The sequence below is a fragment of the Nothobranchius furzeri genome, chromosome 2 (genome assembly GCF_043380555.1).
Source record: "Nothobranchius furzeri strain GRZ-AD chromosome 2, NfurGRZ-RIMD1, whole genome shotgun sequence".
NCBI lineage: Eukaryota > Metazoa > Chordata > Actinopteri > Cyprinodontiformes > Nothobranchiidae > Nothobranchius > Nothobranchius furzeri.
This window is the reverse complement of record NC_091742.1, coordinates 95744754-95768991: the sequence shown is the minus strand read 5'-3', so window position 1 is coordinate 95768991 and position 24238 is coordinate 95744754. Positions and strand designations below refer to the sequence as shown.

Sequence of the window (24238 nt, the reverse complement as noted above, 5' to 3'; positions counted from 1 at the left end):
TTTAGCAGTGGTGTTGGCATTGTGAGCAGGTGCCAGGTCGTGCTGAAAAATGAAATCTTCATCTCTAAAGAGCTTTTCAGCAGATGGAAGCATGAAGTGCTCCAAAATCTCCTGATAGCTAGCTACATTGACCCCGCCCTTGATAAAACACAGTGGACCAACACCAGCAGCTGACATGGCACCCCAGACCATCACTGACTGTGGGAACTTGACACTGGACTACAGGCATTCTCTGCCCAGTCTTCCTCCAGACTCTGGCACCTTGATTTCCGAATGACATGCAAAATTTGCCTTCATCCGACAAAAGTACCTTGGACCACTGAGCAACAGTCCAGTGCTGCTTCTCTGTAGCCCAGGTCAGGCGCTTCTGCCGCTGATTCTGGTTCAAAAGTGGCTTGACCTGGGGAATGCGGCACCTCTCGCCCATTTCCTGCACACACCTGTACACGGTGGTTCTGGATGTTTCTACTCCAGACTCAGTCCACTGCTTCCGCAAGTCCCCCAAGGTCTGGAATTGGTCCTTCTCCACAATCTTCCTCAGGGTCCGGTCACCTCTTCTCGTTGTGCAGCGTTCTCTGCCACACTTTTCCCTCCCCACAGACTTCCCACTGAGGTGCCTTGATACAGCACTCTGGGAACAGCCTATTCGTTCAGAAATGTCTTTCTGTGTCTTACCCTCTTGCTTGAGGGTGTCAATGATGGCCTTCTGGACAGCAGTCAGGTCGGCAGTCTTACCCATGATTGCGGTTTTGAGTAATGAACCAGGCTGGGAGTTTTTAAAAGCCTCAGGAATCTTTTGCAGGTGTTTGGAGTTAATTAGTTGATTCAGATGATTAGGTTAATTACTCGTTTAGATAAACTTTGCATGATATGCTAATTTTTTGAGATAGGAATTTTGGGTTTTCATGAGCTGTATCATCAATATTAGAAACAATAAAAGGCTTGAACTACTTCAGTTGTGTGTAATGAATCTAATATTTATGAAAGTCTAATGTTTATCAGTACATTAAAGACAATAATGAACTTCATCACAACATGCAAATTTTTTTAGAAGGACCCCTATTTAGCAAAACAGACCAGAATGGGTATTATTGCGCTGTTTGCATTTTCGTTACAAAACTCCCCCAAAACAGCTTTTCTGTTGGTGGCATGAGGACAGTCTGCACTTAGCGAAGGAAGATTATTTTCTCCTGACTAGAAGGGGGAAAGTTTTCATTTTTAATCACACTTTATAGTTGACTTTGTAAAGTCATCACTTAAAAAAAGTGATTACATTACTGACATGCCAGGTCCAAAAATACATGTGGGACATGTGGTAAGTAGCAGTTACACTGGGCCACAGGACATTCTTTAGTGAAATGCAATGTGCTGATGTCTGATTCGTAGTCATACAATTACAAATCTTTACAAACTGATAAGTCTCAACGTACGTGAAAGACATGGTCAAAACACACATCGCTTGTCATTTAAATAGACGTACAACAAACAGTAGAGCTAAACTTTTTCATCAGCCACCAACTGTGCAAGTTCTCCCACTTAAACAAATGAGAGGCCTGTAATTTTCATCAAACCTCAACCATGAGCGACTAGATGGGAAAAAATCTGGAAAATCACATTGTCGCATTTTTTTTTAAATTTATTTGCAAATTATGGTGGAAAATAAGTATTTGGTCAATAACAAAAGTCCATCTTAATACTTTGTTATATACCCTGTGTTAGCAATGACAGAAGTCAACATTTTCTACAAGTCTTCACAATGTTTTCAGATACTGTTGCTGGGATTGGTGGTGGTCCCCTATTTAAGTTATATAGCTATAACTATAGTTATAGCTTATTGTTGAGTTGCTTATTTGCACTCCAAATAAGTTTATGTATTTATGTTTATGTTTTGTTCTCATTTGTCAAAGTTTCTTGCTCTATTGATTATTTGCTTTACCTGATGTGACAACCAATGAGATTGCTTTCAGCACTGCATAAAAGACGTGACTGGAACAATAACTCCTCCTCTTGTGAATGACAGCTGACGCGTCCGTATGGTGTTTTCTCCGTCAACCCTGATGATGACAACCCGGGAATGTTGAGCTCTGCTAACACTTACAGCGTTTCTTTCAGACTTTGCAGATGTGGACCCAGCCTGCTGAGTGGATCAACCGGTCCTGGATCACAGGCTGAAGGTTTTGAGGACTTGTTACAAATGTCACAGGTGTATTTGCCTTCTTTGGTGAGATCCCCTCTCTGGACTGAGAGCCTGTCCTTCAGATTAAAGGACCTCAGACAAATGTGACATTGGTGTGGTTTCTCTTTCCTGTGAACCTGACGATGATGGTGCAGGTCAGACATATTAGTGAAGGTCTGCTTACAAACCTGACATCTAGCCACACGTTTCACTTTGTGTCTAGTCGTGTGTTTCTTGAGACGTAAAATCGAGACAAAATTTATTCCGCAGAAGGCACATCTGTAAATTTTCAGATGAGTTCTTAGATGTTCCTTTAGTTTTTCCACAGAATCAAACGTCTCCTCACAGACTCCACAGAGATCCTGCTGCTGCTCCACGTGACTCCAGGAGTGTCGGATCAAGGCCGCCAGGTGCCTGAACGCGACTCCACACACTTTACAATCCCTCTCTGCTCCTTCGCCTTTCTTTACCTTCCTTTCAGGGCTCTTTCTTTTAGATATTCTGTGTGTCTGCTGTTCAGAGTCCAGGTTCCTGTCATCCTCCTCATTACTGGGGTCCATATTGTTCTCAGCTCCTGCTTCTGTCTGCAGGACCGTTGGTTTTGACGCTGAGCTGCTGGACAAACCGTCTCCTCTACTGTCAGCAATGTGAAGAGGGCTGCAAAGGAAAAAAATTACATTTGTGTTTAGGGCTGAACAATATATCGTGAATATATCGTAATCGTGATATCAGCATGCGCAATATGCATATTGCAAAGAACAGATAAATATCGCAATGAATGGTCAGCTCAGATGTTTGCTACACATAACGCATTCTGTCAATCAAACGGAAGCTTGATGTTTTTTAACTAATCAAATAGAGCTCTTCACCCATTTGGCCAATTGGGTGGGTTCTCATAGGTTAGATGTCCGCCCCCCGAGGTGGACGGCACCGAATTCTGATGGTTAGCAAACATCTGAATTAGCTTTGTTCTGCTCTTTCTGCTGATTCTGCTTTTCCCGGGATCCACTGATTGCCTTTTCTTGCTCATTTTCTTTTTCCCGTTCCCCACATCTGTTGCTTTTCTCATTTTTATCATTTATTTGTCATTTTTTTTATTTTCTTTGTTTTTGATTATTTTTGTTCCTGAGTTAAGTTTTTATTTATCGCAAGTAATATCGTCATCGCAATATTAATCACTGTGACCGCATATCGCAGGTTTTCCTAATATCGTGCAGCCCTATTTGTGTTTATTTTCTACATCAGCAAACAAACAAATATGGAAGCTAAATAGAAGTTAATCTCTTGAAAGGTCCCGTGCAAAAGTCTTAATCCAGTCCTCAGTCATCTTTGTCCACATATCTAGACCACGGCGGGGGGTGTTAGTGCTAGGTCAGAAGCACCACCCGTGTTTTCACCTGTGCAGCTTGAGCCAATCGCAGCACCGTGTGTTGTTGATTGACGCATCAAATAGCCAATGAAATACTGATCATGCTCATTTCCGTTGTGATGCTGATGCTCTCATCAGAAGACAGCCGCTGTTGTGGTTATTACACTACTATTGTGATGTTCATGGTGTTGACCTATGACCTAGAGCCAGTGAGTTCCTTCTACATGTGGTGTACCTTGTGTGGAGCCGAGTTTCTGTCTTCTTCTGGAGCAGTGGGTGGACAGGCGGAGGGCTGGTGACTCGAGGAAAACCATCTTCCATTTTCTCCTCTGATTTCTGGCCTCCCTGAAAGAGAGCATTCCCAAATGAACCTTTTATTCACACCGCCATACTTTTCGGTCATCACACAACAGATCAGTGACTCGATGTTCATTATACAGGAAACCTTATACTGACTGAACTGTGTTGAAATGAAAAAAAAATTATAATTTTCTGATAAACTTAAACAGAGGGAAACAAATCATAAAGAAAACAAAAAGTAAACTAGCTCAGGCTAGACCCAGCTAGCAGCATCTTCATCACCTCTGCAGTTGTTAAATCTTGTATGAAACCTTTCAGTCACCAACCTTCAGGCGAATATAGAGGTATGAATATCCGATGGATGTGACGGTGGAGTAGATCTCCTCTGGAGTCAGAAAGTTCACCCTCAGAGGCAGCAGCCTCTTGCGTTGATTAGCTGTGAAGAGGTCAAACTGTTCTCCGTTAGCCAGCTGAGGGAAGGAGGACCTCAGAAGGTCAAGGAATTCCGACTCCTGTAGACCACGAGGACACTTCAGGTACCGGGCTGGAGTTTTCTGATACACTTTAACAGAAAGAAACAAAAAGTGAACTAGAGAAATGATGATAAACCATTTCAAACATTCGATAAGATAAAAACCTAAAGTATCCTGGGCTTTGAAGGATTTCTGTATAGAAGGTACAAATACATCCTAACCTGCCTGCTGAGGACGGCTTCCATGAAAACCTCTGTTGACAATAATAGATTACACGGTACTGCAGTGACGCTCCTCCTCAACAACACCACACCTTCATACACTAAAAACTTTTCATTTACACTGAAGTACAACAAATGTGTGATTCAGGGCGTAAGTCAAAGGAACAGGGGCGAGGCTATCAAAGGGTTTTGTAGTGACTATCAAGTCCCACTTTTAGTCACCCTCGGGTGCGGGTGGAGGCAATGACTCGCTTCAACAATATTGTCCAGGCAGAAAGCGGGTTTGGGTTTATTGTCCCATTTATTGAATATGATGACGATCACAAGCTGGGTCCAGAATGGCTATTTCTTGTCCAGGTTTATGTAAATGATGAAAGTTATAACAGCAAATTAGACGTGGCATATGAAACCAAACGAAGCAGTAAAAACCGTGTGACCTCCCGTCACCCACAAAACGCCAATTCACTGCCACCTCAACACCTTTATAGGCTCCGCAGTGCCACCAGTGGTCAAAGGAAATACAAACCGTAGTGCAATAAACTGAAATGTACATAAAACATTATCAAAATAAACTTAGACCATAAGATAATCTAAACCAAAACAATATTGGCTCCTACACACCGGCCCCTATTGTGTAGACAGCACAATAAATAACAAAATAAGGAGCCAAAAAATGTCCCAAGTAGTCCCATGCAGGATCTTCTCTCCATCTTATACAGCTGCTTGGAGAAGGCAGACCTTTGAGATGGGCCTCTCCAGCTGTCCAGTCTTCGTTTTCAGCTGAACTGCTCGAACAAGTCCATTTTTGTCAGGATAAGTGTTGATTATTCTTCCAAGTTTCCTTTTTTTTTTTTTTTGCGGATCTTGAAGCCATGAAGTCCATTGCTGTGACATTGTCTGGGAGACAGGCTCATCCCAAGACATTTTTCTCCTGCACATCTCCTGCAGCAATAACTTTGGTAACAAAGTGAATGGTGCCAGGAAAAGGTAAGAACACCGAAGAGAGTGTTGGTAAGGTCCGGCCCCTGTAGAAGCTGGCCATTCAATGAAGAGCCTTTGTAGCTTGCTCCACTGTCATAAACCACTCTCAAAGTCTTTTTCCTTGGGTGATAGACACCGTGGTGTGGAAGATACCAGACTTTTCCTTCTTTGGGTTCCATTTGGTCAAGAGGTACCTTTTCTGCACAGCCTTTGTCAATAAGATCCATCATGAATGCTGTATATTCCTTTTTGTAGACTTTGTTCCTCTCAACTTTCTTTTGAGGGTCTGAAGGCGTTGTGCCATAACACACCAGTTGTTGGGCATGATAATGTCATCCTTTTTGAAGGGCAAGTCCAAACAATAATGTCCATCCAGCATACAAGCTGAATTTTCCATTATTTCCATAAATTTCTTGTCCTCGATTGACATTTCATGTTTTTCTTCCAGTGTTTTTTCATCAAAGTCTTGATTGTATTGAGATATCAACAGCTCCTCCAGTTTGGCAACAGAAATCCTGTTTGCGTAAACAGTTGTACAGCCTTTCTGGGTAGTTACACTGCTTCGCAGGGGACCATTAATGACCCATCCAAGTGGGGTTCTGACAGCATATGGTCCGTTGTCTTGACTGTTGATTATCTCCCATGGCTCCATGAGGTTTGATGGATTCATTCCAATCAAAAGCTCGACATCAGCATTCAGTTCCGGAATCCTGATGGTGCTGAGATAGTCCCATTTTTCAACATCTCTCTGAAGAGGAATGTTGTTCCGAGAGACTGGAATGGCTTCTTGTGTGTAAACTTCAGGAAGTTCTACAAAGCTGTTACTTTGTAGCCCCGAAATTTCCAGTCCAGTGGCACAACAGCTGCTCACCAACCTTTCTTGGCCCATAGTACGCAGCAAGATGTTAATCTTTGGGCCTTGCACGTTTAGTTTCTTCTTTAATTTGTTGGTAATGAAAGTTGCTGTGCTTCCAGAATCTAAGAAGGCATAAGTTTGAAACACTTGATCTCCTTTCTTAGATTTTATTTTGATGGGAACAATTGAAAGGGTACAGTCCTCTCCTCCATCAGTACAAACACCAGCCTTATGAGACACGAGGGCACTGCTGACAGGTGTTTCTTGGGCTTTAGCTTGTTCTTTGTCAGAATGTAGGATTGTAGGATGCTTCCGGTTGCATTTATCACAAGTGAGGCGATTTTTACATTCCTTACTCATGTGGCCAACCTTAAAACATCCAAAGCATATTCCTTTTCCTTTCAGAAATTCAATTTTATCCTTTTGAGGAATCCTGGTTAGCTTTGGACATTTCAATAAGGAATGAGATTGATCACAATATGGACAGGCTTCTGGAGCTGGACTTCTGGTAGCTACTGGCTGCACTTGTGGCTTTGGTAGCACAGGTGGGGAAGATATAGCACAGTCACTGGGTGCTATAGCTGTAACAAAGGTGCTTCCTTTGATGTTGGTCTTTATTGAGCCTTTGTTTCTTGGTACTTCTTTTGCTACAAGACTCGGTCTTGTTTCAGAAATGTCTCCAAATAAAGGATGAGACAATATTTTTACTTGATGCTCAAGGAAGGTGACCATGTCAGTAAATGTTGCCCTGAAACCTCGCCATTCCTGTAGTTCACAGGCTGCGGTTCTCCATTTTTCACGTAGCTTGTAGGGCCATTTCAGGATCACTTGCCTCATGTAGGATGGTAGATTAAGTTCTTCCATATAATGCATGTCAGACATAGCATTACAGCATCCTCTTAAAAACAAAGCAAAGTCTTGCAAAGCTTGAATTTCTTCAGTTTTAATTGCTGGCCAACCAATGACTTTGTCCATATATGCTGTTGCTATTTTATGTTCATTGCCAAAGTGCTCCATTAGAAGACCTTTTGCCTTTTGGTAACCTTGCTGTGATGGCATATGCATGCAGCTCCTCACAAGCTCTCTTGGCTGTCCCCTGGTGTATTGTTCGAGAAAGTACAAACAGTCTTGATAGCTGCTGGTTTTTCCCTCCACACAATGTTCAAAGGCTTTAAAAAATGAAATACATTGTAGTGGATTACCATCAAAAACTGGAATTTCTCGCTGGGGCAACGTAGCTGATAATTGGTGCTGAACAAGCATTGCTGTGATTTCATTTTGCTTTTGCATAATGGCACAAATTGCATTGTTGTCCACAGGTGAAAATATTTGCACAGGGTTCTGCTGCTTGTTTGGGGAAGATTGTGGTTGTAATGATTCACTTTGAATGGACATCTTTAACTTTTGTTGCTTGAATTGAGTCTGTGCACTTGACTTGAGTGTGACAGTTTTAGGTCGAGCATCTGGTTCAGACACTAGGGGCGCTGTGGAGCTCAGCTGAAAGACGGCGCCTTTTGGCACAAATTCCTTTGCTTGAGGATTAAACTCAGCTTGATTTTGTTCTCTGAGTCCTTTGCTCACATAAGAGTTCATGCCATTTGAGCAGGATCGTCTTCCCACATCACTTCCTTCCAAAACAGAGTTTTATTGATGCAGCAGCTATTTGTGCTTCCAACTCCATTTGTTCCTTTTGCTTTCTTAATTTCTCCGCTTCCAGTCTGTGTTTTTCCTCTTGCTCTTCCAGCTCGTGTCTCCTCTTCAGAGCAGCAGCTTTCTCAATCAATGCTGCTTTCTCTGCCATGACCAATTTACAAGCGGATGAAGTGCTTGATCCAGACGCACGGCTGCCTTTGCGCGACCGTTTGGATACATTTGACGCACTATCTTCAGGTTTAACAGTGTCAAAATGTTCATCATATTCTTTCACCCCAACCTTCGCGTCGGGCTCATCATCAGCATTTTCATTTTCATTCAAAACTTCGTTTTCTTTTAACCAACTGCACACTTCATTCACGAACGCTTCATTTGCAGCACTTTTATCTTTAAACCATGCATTTTGTCTCTGTAGTTCATCTTCGGGTAAAGAAAACTCCTTTAATAAAGTGTCATTAAGTGAAGATGCATTTTTACATAATGCACTGAACCCTTTAAGATGTTGTTTGATGGCAATAAAATTGGCAGATGATGAACAAAGTTCTTTTATTTTTGCCTTTATTTTATTGGCTTGTTTAAATAGATAAGACCTCTCCTTTTGCATTTTTTCGATCTCAAAAGCCAAACCTTTAACAGAAAACTTCCTTAGTCTTTTTTCATTTTCATTGTCTCTAGAATTGGTTTCATCATTATCCAAATCCATTTCATCCATAAAACACCACTCAGCAAACACGGATGATTGTGGCGCTCTTCCTCGCGCTATTTTACGCACTGCTGCGCTTTAATTTGCCACAAAGCACGAACTACAGTCATGTTTGTGTTTTCCAGACATCAGCACATGAATGAACAGTTTAATGAGTGGAAGCCATCAATATCCTTAGCGGTTCTTATGCAGGCAATCAGCTCTTGTCAGGCCGCAGTGCAACAAAACTCCACTCCAGCGTCTTTAACCCAAAAGGATGACTGCACTCACCGGAGATGTCTTGAATGTTTTGCTTGTGCCTCAAACCTTTTAGATTGCTTTGATGTGGAGTCACAACAAAGGATCGATGTGTGCTGACGCCTCAATCCAACCTCCAGGTAAACAGCGCTACGGGTGTGGCACCTGCCAAACTTTTCCTGATGAGCTCCAGATGATGCAACTTCCTCCAATTCCAGACAGGTCCAGGTTTTTACTTGTTGTAGTGACTATCAAGTCCCACTTTTAGTCACCCTCGGGTGCGGGTGGAGGCAATGACTCGCTTCAACAATATTGTCCAGGCAGAAAGCGGGTTTGGGTTTATTGTCCCATTTATTGAATATGATGACGATCACAAGCTGGGTCCAGAATGGCTATTTCTTGTCCAGGTTTATGTAAATGATGAAAGTTATAACGGCAAATTAGATGTGGCATATGAAACCAAACGAAGCGGTAAAAACCGTGTGACCTCCCGTCACCCACAAAACGCCAATGCACTGCCACCTCAACACCTTTATAGGCTCCGCAGTGCCACCAGTGGTCAAAGGAAATACAAACCATAGTACAATAAACTGAAATGTACATAAAACATTATCAAAATAAACTTAGACCATAAGATAATCTAAACCAAAACAATATTGGCTCCTACAGGTTTCTTAAAAAATTATGTGGACAAGTCAGGGGGTGCGGGTATGGATCCCATTTCTGCATTCCTGTGGCAACCTGCCCCCCAATTTTATTTGCATATTAAACACTTCCATCAACGACATTCCACGCAAACACGCACTTAGGGCCTTGGGAGTGAGCACATTCAACGACATTTGGCAAAGGGATCGTTCAGCCTCATCCCAAGTTCCGGTGCCCATTTCCAATTTTAAACTGCTCTTAGACACAGAGGGCTGAGGGGGGAAGTGGGGTGGTATGGTTGCATCAGCTGGCATAGGCCAGACGATGCCCGCACTGCCTGCTCACCACAGCCATGGAATACACCTCATCAACACGCACCAACATATTGGAGAAGGAGGAGGGAGACTGGGGTCTTAGCACACCTCTGTTGTTGCTAGGCTTCCTGGGGCTGGAGGCTAGGAGGGAGATCCGGCCGTCTGGTTGGGGTCTGAGGTGGTGGGTTGCTGTGCTCAGCGTTGGGCGGGGGAGCCTGCTCATCAGCACCCCAGCAGAAAGGGTCAAACTCTGGGAACCGGTGATGGTTGTACCCAATGTGCAGCAGTACCGGGACCAGAGTGAATAGGGTGTGTATGGGGAGCATGAGTGGGTGTCCGGCGTGCATTTTTGTAAGTCTTTGGTTGTATGTGTATGTGTGAGCATGAGGGAGGGAGTGTGTGACTGTGTTTGTGTATGACTGTATATGTCAGGTGGGGTCTTGACTCATCCCCTCTTGGGACTTCTTGTGCGGCTACACATCTTCGCCTCCCCCTGCCACAATTGGTGTGGAGTGTGGTGCCTTGGTCTGCCTGAGTGTTTGCGGCTCCCGGGTCAGAGGTTTAAGATTTTTTCCGTCTGCCTGATAGATCCCCGTGGCTGCCTGATGGGATCTGGGTCCCTGGGCTCTGCTGGGTCCCCGGCGGGGAAGGTTGCCCCTGGGTCCCGGGTCGCTGGGTCCCGGGCTCGGCCAGCTTGGGGGTGGGAGGCTGCGGGCGAGCCTGTAGGCTTGCCGCTGATATGTCCCGGGACTCTGCCGGCTGCTGGTTGTGGCCCCCCGGGGCAATCCTCTGCGTCTCCTGAGGGGGGTTAGGGGCTTCTCTGGGTACAGTGTCCCTGGGCTGTGGGGAAGCTCCTGGATCTCGGAGACTTGGAGCTCCCTCCATCTCCTGCGCATCTTTGGGGGGCAGATCTGTGGTCCCTCACACACTCTATTGGACGCTCCTATAGAGAAACCTTACATAAACAAGCGCGTGTACACACACAGGTGCTCACATGGTGCTCTCAAAAGTATGGACTTGGGCACGTTCAACACATGTCTTAAGGCTGTGGTTGGCACTTAATGCACTGTGATTTATTATCGTGATTCTTCAGTAAAACAATGTTGATTTTTTATTTCCTCATCAGGTTGATGCAGTGATAGCCTGATCCTGTTGTATTGTTGTGTGTCCCTTTTCTGCAGGTCTAGAAGCAGACTCTTGTTCATCATTGATTGTTTATTTTTGCAATAGGCAAGTTAGGTACACATAACTTCAACAACTGAATTAGCTCCAGTATCAAGTGTTGATTTGCACAAACCAGATGTTTTAACCCACAGAAGCTGCAGTTCTGTTGTGTGTGAGCAGAGCGCACCGCGGGAGCGAGATTGTAGTGAATGCGTGCTTGGTCTCAGTCACAGGTCATGGGTCTTGCAACAGGACAATGACCTAAAACACACAGCTACACACACCCAAGAGTGGCCAAGAGAAAAAACTGGACTATTCTAAAACGGCCTTCTATGAGCCCTGACCTCAGTCCCGTTGACCATCTTTAGAAGGAGCTGAAACATGCTGGCTGGTAAAGGATCTCTTCTCCTGAGCGGTAAGTCTGCTGTGAGTGTGTGCTTGCGTGCACGTGCGAGTGCGCACACATTCGTTAACAACTCGTTTTTAGACTTTCTATAGATGGTCTATCTCTGCGTAAGTGCCGCTCTCTTGGTCCATCAGGTGACACCTCTATCAGAAGTGTTTTCCCAACAGGAAGTGTGGATGAAATATGTCTCCACCCATGCCTCGACTCACTCTTTTAGTCAGGAGTACCATGATTCATGTCCTTGCCTGTTCCATGAGTTTGAAGCATGGTGAAAAAGCAATGTCTGACTTGGTTAACGTCAGACTCAAGTTATTTCTGTGGGTTTCTCTTTCATTGCCTGGATTTAAAGTACAGGCTTTGTGACAGGTGAGCAACATTTTCCCAACAGTTCATCAGCTGCAGGGATAGCATTTGTAGTATAGTGTATGTGGTGTTCACACACACACACGCACACACATGCAAGCAGTTTGGGGCATACCAAGGGTAGAGAGCACCTCCATGTTGGAGTCCTCCAGTAGCAGGATCCTGAAGTCTAGATGCTTCAGCTTCTTGATGTTCCGTCGTCTATATACCTTCTTCCTGACAGAGAGTCTAGAAGAACCAGCAACTTGTGATTACTCGTGATACATAACTGGTGAGCTGGTCATTGATGATGATTATCTAGATTAGTGGTGACCTCTGAACTTTAGTAAATCACACTCCCTGCCCAACGACGTTTCCATCTATATTCACCTGGATCTGAGACCCGTTCCAACGGTGGTCACTGGGTCAGAAGATGGGGGGTCAGTGGTTCTTTGAGGACCAGTAAATTCTTCGTTGTTGTGGCTTGTTTTATCTTTTCCAGCCTGGAAACAATGTTCTCACATTAACTGTAAACTAGTTTGTTCACAGGCAGGAATTAAACAGTGTCAATAACAAACGTCCAAACTGGTATTCATAAGAGCTTTTATCTCTTAATGTAGTAAAGAATCTCCTCAGAATCAAGTGGCACTTATAAAAGACCCTAGACCTGACCCAGACTCCCCCTGATGACCCTAGACCTGACCCAGACTCCCCCTGATGACCCTAGAACTGACCCACTATCTCTGATGACCCTAGACCTGACCCAGACTCCCCCTGATGACCCTAGACCTGGCTCACTCTCTCTGATGACCCTAGACCTGACCCAGACTCCCCCGATGACCCTAGACCTGACCCAGACTCCCCCTGATGACCCTAGACCTGACCCAGACTCCCCATGATGACCCTAGACCTGACCCACTCTCTCTGATGACCCTAGACCTGACCCAGACTCCCCCTGATGACCATAGACCTGACCCAGACTCCCCCTGATGACCCTAGACCTGACCCACTCTCTCTGATGACCCTAGACCTGACCCACACTCCCCCTGATGACCCTAGACCTGACCCACTCTCTCAGATGACACTAGACCTGACCCAGACTCCCCCTGATGACCCTAGACCTGACCCAGACTCCCCCTGATGACCCTAGACCTGACCCACTCTCTCTGATGACCCTAGACCTGACCCAGACTCTCTCTGATGACCCTAGACCTGACCCAGACTCCCCCTGATGACCCTAGACCTGACCCAGAATCCCCCTGATGACCCTAGACCTGACCCACTCTCTCTGATGACCCTAGACCTGACCCACTCTCTCTGATGATCCTAGACCTCACTCACTCTCTCTGATGACCCTAGACCTGACCCAGACTCCCCCTGATGACCCTAGACCTGACCCAGACTCCCCCTGATGACCCTAGACCTGACCCAGACTCCCCCTGATGACCCTAGACCTGACCCACTCTCTCTGATGACCCTAGACCTGACCCAGACTCCCCCTGATGACCCTAGACCTGACCCAGACTCCCCCTGATGACCCTAGACCTGACCCACTCTCTCTGATGACCCTAGACCTGACCCAGACTCCCCCTGATGACCCTAGACCTGACCCACTCTCTCTGATGAGCCTAGACCTGACCCAGACTCCCCCTGATGACCCTAGACCTGACCCAGACTCCCCCTGATGACCCTAGACCTGACCCACTCTCTCTGATGACCCTAGACCTGACCCACTCTCTCTGATGACCCTAGACCTGACCCAGACTCTCTCTGATGACCCTAGACCTGACCCAGACTCCCCCTGATGACCCTAGACCTGACCCAGACTCCCCCTGATGACCCTAGACCTGACCCACTCTCTCTGATGACCCTAGACCTGACCCAGACTCCCCCTGATGACCCTAGACCTGACCCACTCTCTCTGATGATGCTAGACCTGACCCAGACTCCCCCTGATGACCCTAGACCTGACTCACTCTCCCCCTGATGATCCTAGACCTGACCCACTCTCTCTGATGATCCTAGACCTGACTCACTCTCCCCCTGATGACCCTAGACCTGACCCACTCCCCCTGATGACCCTAGACCTGACCCACTCCCCCTGATGACCCTAGACCTGACCCACTCTCTCTGATGATCCTAGACCTGACCCAGACACCCCCTGATGACCCTAGACCTGACTCACTCTCCCCCTGATGATCCTAGACCTGACACAGACTCTCTCTGATGACCCTAGACCTGACTCACTCCCTCTGATTACCCTAGACCTGACCCACTCCCTCTGATGACCCTAGACCTGACCCACTCTCTCTGATGATCCTAGACCTGACCCACTCTCTCTGATGACCCTAGACCTGACCCACTCTCTCTGATGACCCTAGACCTGACCCAGACTCTCTCTGATGACCCTAGACCTGACCCAGACTCCCCCTGATGACCCTAGACCTGACCCAGACTCCCCCTGATGACCCTAGACCTGACCCACTCTCTCTGATGACCCTAGACCTGACCCACTCTCTCTGATGATCCTAGACCTGACTCACTCTCTCTGATGACCCTAGACCTGACCCAGACTCCCCCTGATGACCCTAGACCTGACCCAGACTCCCCCTGATGACCCTAGACCTGACCCAGACTCCCCCTGATGACCCTAGACCTGACCCACTCTCTCTGATGACCCTAGACCTGACCCAGACTCCCCCTGATGACCCTAGACCTGACCCAGACTCCCCCTGATGACCCTAGACCTGACTCACTCTCCCCCTGATGATCCTAGACCTGACCCACTCTCTCTGATGATCCTAGACCTGACTCACTCTCCCCCTGATGACCATAGACCTGACCCACTCCCCCTGATGACCCTAGACCTGACCCACTCCCCCTGATGACCCTAGACCTGACCCACTCTCTCTGATGATCCTAGACCTGACCCACTCTCTCTGATGACCCTAGACCTGACCCACTCCCCCTGATGACCCTAGACCTGACCCACTCTCTCTGATGACCCTAGACCTGACCCACTCTCTCTGATGACCCTAGACCTGACCCAGACTCTCTCTGATGACCCTAGACCTGACCCAGACTCCCCCTGATGACCCTAGACCTGACCCAGACTCCCCCTGATGACCCTAGACCTGACCCACTCTCTCTGATGACCCTAGACCTGACCCAGACTCCCCCTGATGACCCTAGACCTGACCCAATCTCTCTGATGACCCTAGACCTGACCCACACTCCCCCTGATGACCCTAGACCTGACTCACTCTCCCCCTGATGATCCTAGACCTGACCCACTCTCTCTGATGATCCTAGACCTGACTCACTCTCCCCCTGATGACCCTAGACCTGACCCACTCCCCCTGATGACCCTAGACCTGACCCACTCTCTCTGATGATCCTAGACCTGACCCAGACACCCCCTGATGACCCTAGACCTGACTCACTCTCCCCCTGATGATCCTAGACCTGACACAGACTCTCTCTGATGACCCTAGACCTGACGCACTCCCTCTGATTACCCTAGACCTGACCCACTCCCTCTGATGACCCTAGACCTGACCCACTCTCTCTGATGATCCTAGACCTGACCCACTCTCTCTGATGACCCTAGACCTGACCCACTCTCTCTGATGACCCTAGACCTGACCCAGACTCCCCCTGATGACCCTAGACCTGACCCAGACTCCCCATGATGACCCTAGACCTGACCCACTCTCTCTGATGACCCTAGACCTGACCCAGACTCCCCCTGATGACCATAGACCTGACCCAGACTCCCCCTGATGACCCTAGACCTGACCCACTCTCTCTGATGACACTAGACCTGACCCACACTCCCCCTGATGACCCTAGACCTGACCCACTCTCTCAGATGACACTAGACCTGACCCAGACTCCCCCTGATGTCCCTAGACCTGACCCAGACTCCCCCTGATGACCCTAGACCTGACCCAGACTCCCCCTGATGACCCTAGACCTGACCCACTCTCTCTGATGACCCTAGACCTGACCCACTCTCTCTGATGACCCTAGACCTGACCCAGACTCTCTCTGATGACCCTAGACCTGACCCAGACTCCCCCTGATGACCCTAGACCTGACCCAGAATCCCCCTGATGACCCTAGACCTGACCCACTCTCTCTGATGACCCTAGACCTGACCCACTCTCTCTGATGATCCTAGACCTCACTCACTCTCTCTGATGACCCTAGACCTGACCCAGACTCCCCCTGATGACCCTAGACCTGACCCAGACTCCCCCTGATGACCCTAGACCTGACCCAGACTCCCCCTGATGACCCTAGACCTGACCCACTCTCTCTGATGACCCTAGACCTGACCCAGACTCCCCCTGATGACCCTAGACCTGACCCAGACTCCCCCTGATGACCCTAGACCTGACCCACTCTCTCTGATGACCCTAGACCTGACCCAGACTCCCCCTGATGACCCTAGACCTGACCCACTCTCTCTGATGAGCCTAGACCTGACCCAGACTCCCCCTGATGACCCTAGACCTGACCCAGACTCCCCCTGATGACCCTAGACCTGACCCACTCTCTCTGATGACCCTAGACCTGACCCACTCTCTCTGATGACCCTAGACCTGACCCAGACTCTCTCTGATGACCCTAGACCTGACCCAGACTCCCCCTGATGACCCTAGACCTGACCCAGACTCCCCCTGATGACCCTAGACCTGACCCACTCTCTCTGATGACCCTAGACCTGACCCAGACTCCCCCTGATGACCCTAGACCTGACCCACTCTCTCTGATGATGCTAGACCTGACCCAGACTCCCCCTGATGACCCTAGACCTGACTCACTCTCCCCCTGATGATCCTAGACCTGACCCACTCTCTCTGATGATCCTAGACCTGACTCACTCTCCCCCTGATGACCCTAGACCTGACCCACTCCCCCTGATGACCCTAGACCTGACCCACTCCCCCTGATGACCCTAGACCTGACCCACTCTCTCTGATGATCCTAGACCTGACCCAGACACCCCCTGATGACCCTAGACCTGACTCACTCTCCCCCTGATGATCCTAGACCTGACACAGACTCTCTCTGATGACCCTAGACCTGACTCACTCTCTCTGATTACCCTAGACCTGACCCACTCCCTCTGATGACCCTAGACCTGACCCACTCTCTCTGATGATCCTAGACCTGACCCACTCTCTCTGATGACCCTAGACCTGACCCACTCTCTCTGATGACCCTAGACCTGACCCAGACTCTCTCTGATGACCCTAGACCTGACCCAGACTCCCCCTGATGACCCTAGACCTGACCCAGACTCCCCCTGATGACCCTAGACCTGACCCACTCTCTCTGATGACCCTAGACCTGACCCACTCTCTCTGATGATCCTAGACCTGACTCACTCTCTCTGATGACCCTAGACCTGACCCAGACTCCCCCTGATGACCCTAGACCTGACCCAGACTCCCCCTGATGACCCTAGACCTGACCCAGACTCCCCCTGATGACCCTAGACCTGACCCACTCTCTCTGATGACCCTAGACCTGACCCAGACTCCCCCTGATGACCCTAGACCTGACCCAGACTCCCCCTGATGACCCTAGACCTGACTCACTCTCCCCCTGATGATCCTAGACCTGACCCACTCTCTCTGATGATCCTAGACCTGACTCACTCTCCCCCTGATGACCCTAGACCTGACCAACTCCCCCTGATGAACCTAGACCTGACCCACTCCCCCTGATGACCCTAGACCTGACCCACTCTCTCTGATGATCCTAGACCTGACCCAGACACCCCCTGATGACCCTAGACCTGACTCACTCTCCCCCTGATGATCCTAGACCTGACACAGACTCTCTCTGATGACCCTAGACCTGACTCACTCCCTCTGATTACCCTAGACCTGACCCACTCCCTCTGATGACCCTAGACCTGACCCACTCTCTCTGATGATCCTAGACCTGACCCACTCTCTCTGATGACCCTAGACCTGACCCACTCTCTCTGATGACCCTAGACCTGACCCAGACTCTCTCTGATGACCCTAGACCTGACCCAGACTCCCCCTGATGACCCTAGACCTGACCCAGACTCCCCCTGATGACCCTAGACCTGACCCACTCTCTCTGATGACCCTAGACCTGACCCACTCTCTCTGATGATCCTAGACCTGACTCACTCTCTCTGATGACCCTAGACCTGACCCAGACTCCCCCTGATGACCCTAGACCTGACCCAGACTCCCCCTGATGACCCTAGACCTGACCCAGACTCCCCCTGATGACCCTAGACCTGACCCACTCTCTCTGATGACCCTAGACCTGACCCAGACTCCCCCTGATGACCCTAGACCTGACCCAGACTCCCCCTGATGACCCTAGACCTGACCCACTCTCTCTGATGACCCTAGACCTGACCCAGACTCCCCCGATGACCCTAGACATGACCCACTCTCTCTGATGACCCTAGACCTGACCCAGACTCCCCCTGATGACCCTAGACCTGACCCAGACTCCCCCTGATGACCCTAGACCTGACCCACTCTCTCTGATGACCCTAGACCTGACCCACTCTCTCTGATGACCCTAGACCTGACCCAGACTCTCTCTGATGACCCTAGACCTGACCCAGACTCCCCCTGATGACCATAGACCTGACCCAGACTCCCCCTGATGACCCTAGACCTGACCCACTCTCTCTGATGACCCTAGACCTGACCCAGACTCCCCCTGATGACCCTAGACCTGACCCACTCTCTCTGATGATGCTAGACCTGACCCAGACTCCCCCTGATGACCCTAGACCTGACTCACTCTCCCCCTGATGATCCTAGACCTGACCCACTCTCTCTGATGATCCTAGACCTGACTCACTCTCCCCTTGATGACCCTAGACCTGACCCACTCCCCCTGATGACCCTAGACCTGACCCACTCCCCCTGATGACCCTAGACCTGACCCACTCTCTCTGATGATCCTAGACCTGACCCAGACTCCCCCTGATGACCCTAGACCTGACTCACTCTCCCCCTGATGATCCTAGACCTGACACAGACTCTTTCTGATGACCCTAGACCTGACTCACTCCCTCTGATGACCCTAGACCTGACCCACTCTCTCTGATGATCCTAGACCTGACTCACTCCCCATGATGACCCTAGACCTGTGTAGCGTCATGAATGTCCTGTTTTTGACCTAAAGGTCATAATCTGCTGCGTCTGCTCGAGCAGAGACATAAAGTCTCTGACAGCCTAATCTACATGAGATAGTGGCCAAGGTCTTCCATGCGCTCTGCTCATCTGAACTGCTTCACCTCCATTACCAAGCGAAGAAGAACTCTCTTTTGATAAACACATAATCAAACATTTGTTATTACCAATAATAATGTGAATCTAATGTTCAATCAATCTGTGAAATGACAATGTTATTACTTGATGTTATAATCCTGTGATCAGTAGTATTTTACTAGTAATTAAAATCCTAGGCATTTGCACTACACACTGAAGACACGTAATGCTGAAGTCACACGACACATTTCCTTTTGTCTGATCCAATCAGAACATTCGTTTCTGGCTAGGCGTGGTTTTCTGTGGTGTTTGTATAAACCCTCTTTTGCATGTCAAATTCTGATTCGCCAGTAAACCAAAATATGACAATCATAAAAACTATCCCACGCCACCTTTTCTTTAGTTCAAAAGCGTTCTAGAGAAGTCTCGGACCGGTCATCCGGACCTCATCTTGAGCCATGAAGAACCTCGACAAGCTGGATAAAATCTGTTGCAAGTTACACCTGACCGCAATGGTTCCTTCAGAATAAAAGCTGAACCTCACAACCCCTTCAGGGTCTCGGAGATGCCAGTGACAACCTGTCGTGACCTGGAAGCATTCCAAGACTAGTTTGGTCGGCACCGCTGCTTTTCTACCGGCTTTGGTACCAAGGAGGGTCCAAGAGGACCTCGACATTCTGGATCTAAACGGAGGCTTCCCCTGGGGTACATAGACCGACAGATGGCATGTCATGTGTGTTATAAATCTCCTACTAAAGTTTAGAGCGAAACATTCACTCCCACTCAGAACTAAATGCTTCTCCGGATCCTAAGGTTCTGATGACCACATTGCAACACACACACATCCTCTCATGTCTCACTCCATCCTAGTCCGTCAGTACACAGAGTGTTAAAGTAGTCTTGTTTAAATTGTGTAGAAATAAATTTCATAACTATTTTAAACCTGACTCTCTCTTTTCTCAGAGTTAATACAAAGTGTCACTTAATCCCTGCAATAAAAAGTTCTGATCTTCTGGTTGTAATATTCAAAGATCCATCAGATTGATGTTTCATATTTCTATGGAATCTCACATTTTATGGTTCATAAGTAAGATGTAAACTACCCATCCTTTACACCTGACATGGTAAAGTGTGACTTGTGAACAGGTCTGTTTGCCCACATGCAGAAACATTTGACCGTGGAACAACTCAACGGGGGGGCGCTACTACCTGTTGGGGGTAACGCTGTAACGCTCCCCCCCATCCTCATGTAACCCTTTTCTAACTGAAAATGGCCGCTCTTGGCTGCCTGTCTCCTTCTTTGTTGTACATGTCATGTGTCATACGCTCCAGGACAATGACAAAGTTGATTCTGATTTTCTGGAGTGTGAATGAGAAATTAAGGATCAGTCCAACAACCTTCAGGCGAATGTAGAGGGTGGAGTATCCGGTGGATTCTACGGTGGAGTAGATCTCCTCTGGAGTCAGAGCTTTTACTCTCAGAGGAAGAAGCTTCCTGTTGCGATTGGTTTTGAAGATGTCAAAAGGTTCTCCGTTAGCCAGCTGAGGGAAGGAGGACCTCAGGTGGTCCAGGAAGTCAGACTCCTGTAGACCACAAGGACACTTCAGGTCCTGGACTGGAGTTGTCGTAAACACTAGGAGAAACATTTAGATGAAGATAAAGATCAAGTCCTAATCATCAGTATCTCATGATATTCACACATCTCTCCTCTGATTGGCTCACAGCAACACGACTATCACTGACTCTGTTTGCTCCTTAACTCCACATATAACAAGCCTGGAGGAGTTCTGCTGTGTGGTGGTACAGCTAATGCTAATGGTTAGCTTCTACTAGCTTAGACGTTCTCCGCTGTTTCCTGGAGGCTAAACCAACAACAGCTTTCCTCATCGTGAGCCAAGATGGTGAGTCCATGAGTGATAATGTTCAGATTCACGAAGATCCGACTGGCTCATCAGGTAAAAATCTGTTTCTCTGTGAAACCGCTCATTGATGTCCTGACTAGAGCCCTGCACGGGCCTGAAATCTGAGCCCGTGTCCGGCCTGGCCCGAGGGGGTGGAGCCCCAGCCCGACCCGGTCCGAAAAAGTTTTCAGGATTCTCTGGCCCGACCCGAGCCCGACTTTTTTTTAACCAATTAAATGAAAACAAAGTGCGTCCATCCTGACCAATGTGTTAAAAGACGTGCAGGATCCGATCAATTTGTTTTTCCCTCATTTACTGTCACGGAGATAACGGCGCACTGGCTCTGGCGGTAATCAAGTTAAATTTTATCTCTTTCCAACAATTTCCACAAGAAAACAGAACAGTTAAAAGCAGGGCTTGTGTTGTGTTGACCGGATAGTTCCCGTATTTGACCGTTTATTTTGACGGAGAAAGAAAAGAATTACCCCGACGCATGCAGACGAACTGACATTTTATTCTACTCACATCGCAGATGTAGCTAAATCACACAAGAAAAGATTCCCATCTGAACATCTGAGCTGGACACTGCTCAGCGCAGCTCGCTGTCAGTGCATATGTGCACAGCGAGCTGAAGATTTGGAGAGGGGCTTGGAGCGCGTAGCAGAACCAGAGCGCATGCAGGAAGATTCCTCGCACTGAAGCGAGTGTTTTCCAAACCCTGTCTCTCAGAGAGACTTGCAGGGTTTCCCTTACATAGGCGTAGCCGTGGCGGGCCGCCACGGCTGAAATCCCACCGCCACGCCTACAACATCCCAAGTTTTATTGATGTTTTTTTTTTTGCGCCGTTTCCCGAAGAAGCAGCGGGAACTACTGTGTTGTTGCTTGTGATCACAGCCGGCAGGTAGCAAGGAGGAGGAGGCAGGGCAGGGTGGTTACAGCTATGAGCGTACGGATAAAGCCTTTTTGACGAATACGAGCATGCAACGAGTGTAAAACTCGAAAATATCTATAATCGTGCTGAATGAAATCCTCATTGGGTAACTGACTGTCTTCACGCTCTGTGATTGGCCAGTCAGATAGAGCGCCCGCCCCTCCCTACACACAAAACTGCAGCCGGGAGCTCTGTCAGCTCGGCCCAGGCATCAATGCACACACACACACAGACAGTAAAGCCGGGCGTACACTGTGCAACTTTTTCACGTTTTTGAGCAGATTTTCCACTCGTGCGAGAATCCACAAGATTGGGGCGAGTTTTGCGCTGAGCGTCGTGTAGGGTAAAGGGGGTTACGAGAGGCCATTAACACCACGTGACCAGCTACCGATCAGCAATCATGAGCTCGCACGGACTTCTGGAGTGTTTGATATTTATCTCGTTCCTCATGAGGGTTGAAGCGGCGCAGCGAGCAGCTGCGACCCAAAAAGTATCAGAACCGCTCACGGCGCATTCGCAATCCTGCATCAACTCCGCTCACCCGCTTTCCCCAATAACACACGTTGTTCGTTTTAATTTCTACACGTTTTTACTCACAAAGATTGTCAAGAAAGCGTGTTTGTCGTGTTCATGTCAAATTAAACTGATCACAAAACACAGATTTACTTTCTTAATTTCGTTTCCTCATCCAACCCCCATAAATACCTGTGTGTCCTCCTGCAGCACTCCCGAAGGACAACAGGCAAAACAAGACTAAAAAGTCTGACGTGTTGTGTAAAAACTGCTATTTTTTAGCATATTTTAGGTCCGACGTGTTGCTACCAGACGTACAGTGTGAGCACATGACTCGTGAGATCTGCCCTGCGCTGAAGTCGTACAGTTTGAGCTGAAGCTGTGTTACGAGTGAAAAAGTCGCACAGTGACCACCCAGCTTATTATAATGTTCACTGTAATGCATCTTGATGTTCTTAACAAATAAATTAAATCAAAAATATTGGTCAATAATGCCAAATATGTAAATTTGTGTTTCAGTCATTTTTATACTGGCTTAAAAATACTTCATTAAGTCTACTAAGCAGGGGTGTAGAACGTGTTTAATAGGGCCAGCCCAGTAATGATCTTGGACCAAAATAAAGGGGGCAAAAGAAGATGTTTTTCCAGACGCCAAGAAAAATTAAATGCCAAATCCACCCTGCAAAGTGTGTCACTGAGAGTTTAAAACAGAAATTATTCTTGTGCAAATATTGGTGTACTCACCTTTAATACTAGTTATTACAATGCAGCAGTCGCTGGATTGGTGCAGTTCAAAGTGGAGTGCATCAAAAAAAACAATATTAACATAAAGGTGAGACGTGTCATACCCACCCCCAACACCACCTCCACCACAGCTGGAAAAATTCCTAGGGGAAACACTGGACTTGTCACTTAGAAAATGTTCCTGATTATGAAACTTTGGCTGAATAGTGCTTGTTCCTGTCTCCAATGTGGCGACACATCCAGGAGCCGTCTGAGGAGAAGCCCAGAATCTCACATCCTCTTCAGCTCAGAAAGCGCCGATATGATTACGCACAAGCGTGACCCGTCAACCCGGTCTCACAGTAGACCGGGTTGGACCTGTTCAGGTTTACGCAGACAATCTTTACATTTAGAATTAGCATACAGATGTAAAATTAATGCAGTAAAATATAAAGCATTTTATTTAAATATCCATTCATTATTTTACAAGCACAGAGAGCCGCATCAGATGGATGGAAGAGCCGCGGGTTGCCGGTCCCTGCTCTAGTTCACGATATCATTAAAATTCCAAAAGTGCTGAAAAGATTAAAAATGGGGCTTTCTGTGCATATACAATACATTACGGTAGCCACCGGGATTCCCTGTCTTGAGCGCAACGAATCACAACACAGATTCAGAGACGTGCTGAGTTTGTCATCCAAAATGCTCCGATTTATAACTTTTGAACGGCTTATCAGACTGACAAAATTCCAACGGTTCCTAAAAGTACATAAAAGCAGCTTTCCAACGATCTATAGCATGAAGCAATCAGAATTAGAGAAAATATCGCTACGAGGGGAAATCCTGCTGCACAGCCTGATTGAAACAGAGCGCCACGGTGAAAGCGGATAACCTATAAAATGACATGTTGAGGACGCAAACTCAATACATCTCTTTTATTGTGAGGTAATCATTTCTCCGAGTTTTGCGGGTGCGAGCGGGAGTAGACATGCATGCTGCGGGTGTGAGCGGTAATGGTCAGAAATTCAGCGGGAGCGGGATGAAGA

The 24238-nt window shown here is 47.7% G+C and overlaps 1 protein-coding gene across 1 annotated transcript in view; it reads right to left on the bottom strand.

Moving 5' to 3' along the window:
- Positions 1 to 1620: 1620 nt before the first annotated feature.
- Positions 1621 to 24238, bottom strand: part of LOC107372981 (uncharacterized) — a 62367-nt gene continuing 39749 nt past the window's right edge. The window contains exons 29-34 of the mRNA XM_070548401.1: positions 20522 to 20757; positions 12231 to 12343; positions 11977 to 12089; positions 4172 to 4407; positions 3781 to 3890; positions 1621 to 2833 (exon numbers count right to left, since the gene is read on the bottom strand). Of these exons, the coding sequence (XP_070404502.1) occupies positions 2095 to 2833; positions 3781 to 3890; positions 4172 to 4407; positions 11977 to 12089; positions 12231 to 12343; positions 20522 to 20757 (1547 nt within the window). The 3' untranslated portion in view covers positions 1621 to 2094. The remainder of the gene's footprint in view (positions 2834 to 3780; positions 3891 to 4171; positions 4408 to 11976; positions 12090 to 12230; positions 12344 to 20521; positions 20758 to 24238) is intronic.